The 3,531-nt window shown below is 40.6% G+C and overlaps 1 protein-coding gene across 1 annotated transcript; it reads right to left on the bottom strand.

Moving 5' to 3' along the window:
- Nucleotides 1-1,317: 1,317 nt before the first annotated feature.
- Nucleotides 1,318-3,136, bottom strand: LOC109205197 (protein MIZU-KUSSEI 1-like). Its single transcript, XM_019367876.1, has one exon. It carries the CDS (start codon nt 2,382-2,384, stop codon nt 1,530-1,532), a length of 855 nt encoding a protein of 284 aa, XP_019223421.1. The 5' UTR covers nt 2,385-3,136; the 3' UTR covers nt 1,318-1,529.
- Between the last annotated feature and the right edge of the window lie 395 nt (nt 3,137-3,531).

Below are 3,531 nucleotides of genomic sequence, written 5' to 3'. Positions count from 1 at the left end.
GCGAAGGCGCGTAGCCTAGATTTAATGACGAAGGCGCTTAGCCTGAGTTCCAGTTCAACTGTTGTTGAACTTGGTCGAATTTGATGGCGAAGGCGCGTGGCCTGAGTCCCAGTTCAACTGTTGTTAAACTTAGTCGATGTTGATGGCGAAGGAGCTTAGCCTGAGTCCCAGTTCAACTGTGGTTGAACTTGGTTGATTTTGATGGCGAAGGCGCGTGGCCTGAGTCCCAGTTCAACTGTTGTTGAACTTAGTCGATGTTGATGGCGAAGGCGCGTGGCCTGAGTCCCAGTTCAACTGTTGTAGAATTCTGTCGATTTTGATAGCGAAGGCTCGTGGCCTGAGTCCCAGTTCAACTGTTGTTGAACTTTGTCGATCTTGATGACGAAGGAACATAGCCTGAGTCCCATATTGTGGGTATTGAGTGCTGAAACTCGTTTTGGATTCGAGACCTTGAGCGGCTTATCCGTTGTCTTCCCAACCAGGGTATATAGGCTATCTTGAGGCGACTCTCGGCTCGAGATATCTCCGTGCCGGCTTCTGACCGGGGCTCGTATGCCTTACAACCTTCCCTTAGGAAGGGGGGGGGGGCTTCTTCTTCTTGTTTGCACTATCTGAGATCGGAGAGAGAGAGAGAGAGAGGACTTAGATCTTGATTTGAGATCTTCGAGTTCCTCCTCGAGCTTGGCGTTTCTTTCCTTTTGGTCCAGGGAAGAACTACGCGATTTTGCTAGGAAATCCCCACAGACGGCGCTAAATTGTTTGACTCTAAAGTTATTACATACCTTATGAGTATAAAACAATATAAATAAATCACGGAAAAATCATAGCAAGCCGTAATAATCCGTTGGACCAAATGAAGGAAACGAAAATCAGTACTCAGGATTAGGGGTAGAAACATTAGAAGCCTTTATTGATAATATTGGTTTGGTCTGCCTCTCCATGAAGAGGTTCAGAGCCTTACAATGGTGTTCCTTTTACCCATAATATGGATCCCGTTATCTCTTTTTTCTCTCTCCATAGTGGTCAAGAAGAAGCTCCCCTTTCTAGGGTTTCCTCTCTTGGTATTTATAGCTGTGAGCTTCGTGAGCTGGCAATAAGTGGCCGTGACCACGTTGGGATTTCGCCTTCATGGTGGCGGATAGGCCATGGCCTTGCTGATCGAACCAGATGCGGGTTGAACATCGTTAATTTTGAGTAGTCGTGCCACTAATTAATCTTGAATTAGCTTAAGACGGAATTAGCCTCGTTAATTATCGTGGGGTCTAATTTTGACCCATACAAAGATCTATATTCAACATACATAAAAACTAAAAGGGATAAAAAATAAAAAGCATGCATATATGGCCATGCAATATACATATAAGATAAGTTACACAACGTACAAAATCACTAAACAACATTTCATATAGCTAATTGAACACACTATAATCAAAATGAAGTACTCAAAAACATCACATATTATAATTTTTCCTTTTTATGTTCTTTAATTTCCATATCTTTTTTCCTTTTAATTTCTTCTATTTATTTTTTCATATCCTAAGTAGAAAAATACTAAGTTCAGGACCTCCATTACCATCAGGATTCATCATATAAAAAGCTTGTGAGTCACGACTACCCACAACTCGTTCAAATTTAGCCCTCATGTACAGCAACTCACCTTCCGCCGCACTAATTTTCCGGCCGTCGTCCACCACCGGAATCACTCCGGCACCGACGGACACGCTCTGCACGGTGCCAAGCACGTGCCAATCCGAATTAGTACACGCGCGTGAAAGCGCGTGCCCACACCTCCTCCCATTACAGTACATAGTCCACATGGGCTCCTGAAAAAGTTCCACGCGCCGCCTGTTTCTACTCCCACGCGCCGCCGCCGCCGTCTGTGGCGGCGGCGCCACCATTTTCTCACATTCTAACGCTATCTTCACGAGCCCAGATGACATCTCCTTCACTAAAGCCGAAGTTGAAATTGCGAGCTCGATTAAAAGCACCGGTTCTGATTTCGGATCTTCTTGAACCGCAAAGCTGACGTGTCCTCTCCGGTGACCAAATAGGGTTCCGGTGAGTTTCCGTCCAAGAGACGGCGTAATGGAAAATTGGGTTGGGAGATTAAGCCACTTGCATGCAGGAAGTATAGTGGGAAATGAGATAATGCTGATTAGTGACTTAATTAGAGCTGAAACTCCAATTCTTGATTTGGTTATTGGATTAATATTTGTTGATGACGTGGAGCTTCCATTTTTTGGAACAAGAGATTTATCTGAAAAACTCTCATTTAGATCATGGTTTATAGAAGTTGATCTTGAATAAGTGGAAGGAATTATTTTCTTGGAATTTTTGCAGCTACTTGTTCTTGAAAGAGCACCAAAAGGTTGTTGTTGTCTCATTGTATTAACCCAAAAAAAATGGACAAAATTGAAATTTTCTATAGGTTTGTAGGTATTGAAAATGGAAATTTGATGAAATAATGAAGAACCAAGAATATAGTAGTAAGCTTGTTTTCTACTACAACTCCAAAATAATATCAAGTCTCAAGAAAACAACAAACGTTTTTTTTTTTTTTTAGGTATTTTGGCTACTAAAAAGAGATTTTTGTGGGCATGTAGTTTAGCTAATGATCAAAAGCCCAAGTTTTTAGTACAAAACAAGAAAAGGCAAAAAGCAAAAAAGGGTGTCTTTAGGTTAGGTGGGGATAGAGTGGTTTTTTTAATTTATTATTTATTTTCGGCGAAAGGAGCAAGAACAAGAGCAGAAGAGAAAACAGTAAGAATTGAAACAAAATTTCATCAGCTATAAGCTTTAGTAGTGAAATAGTTTTGACCAGAAGAGAAAACAGTAAAAATTGAACTGACACTTATTTCATGAAATTTCACGAGCTATAAATTTTAGTGGTGTTGAATAGTTTTGATCACAAGAAAACACAAAGAATAATGAAGAGTATTGATCCTTTTAGCTATGAAAAAGCAAGTGGAAAGTATAGGGATTTTTGGTTGTTTTAATAGTAATATGCTCAAAATGAAGAAAAATGTTAAAAAGAATAGAGGAGAGGAGAGAGGCCGACAAGGTGATGATGAGTGTTTTGAAAGTGGCTAAAAAATAAAGGGAAACTATAGAGGTTTGTGCTGTTTGTGAAATGATTGTGATCATTTTTTTGCATTCATGCCCTCTAATATTTATATACAAATTTTGTTTTATTTTTTTAAATTAAGGATAATGATTTGGTGGTCCTGCGGAGCATGATTAAGATTACACTTGCAGGCTGCAGCCGTTCTTTGATGGTAATTTTTCGAAAAGCTTTCCTCCATAATTAGTTAATGAGCTAATTAGCACCCCTAATGGCTTTGTTGCTAGACGAGGCTTTTCCTACGCTCATGTCGCTTGCCTGTCACTCTGATTCTTTATTGGTTGCCAGCCGGGCGGACTCATGTCGCTTGCCTGTCACTCTGATTCTTTATTGGTTGCCAGTTGATCGCTAATTCGCGTCACTCTTGATTGATTTGGAGGCTTCTTTAGCCCAAACTATGTGATTGAATA

Source organism: Nicotiana attenuata, unplaced genomic scaffold (assembly GCF_001879085.1).
Source record: "Nicotiana attenuata strain UT unplaced genomic scaffold, NIATTr2, whole genome shotgun sequence".
NCBI classification, from domain to species: Eukaryota; Viridiplantae; Streptophyta; class Magnoliopsida; order Solanales; family Solanaceae; genus Nicotiana; species Nicotiana attenuata.
The sequence above is the reverse complement of the archived record's forward strand: the minus strand, read 5'-3'. Positions and strand labels throughout refer to the sequence as shown.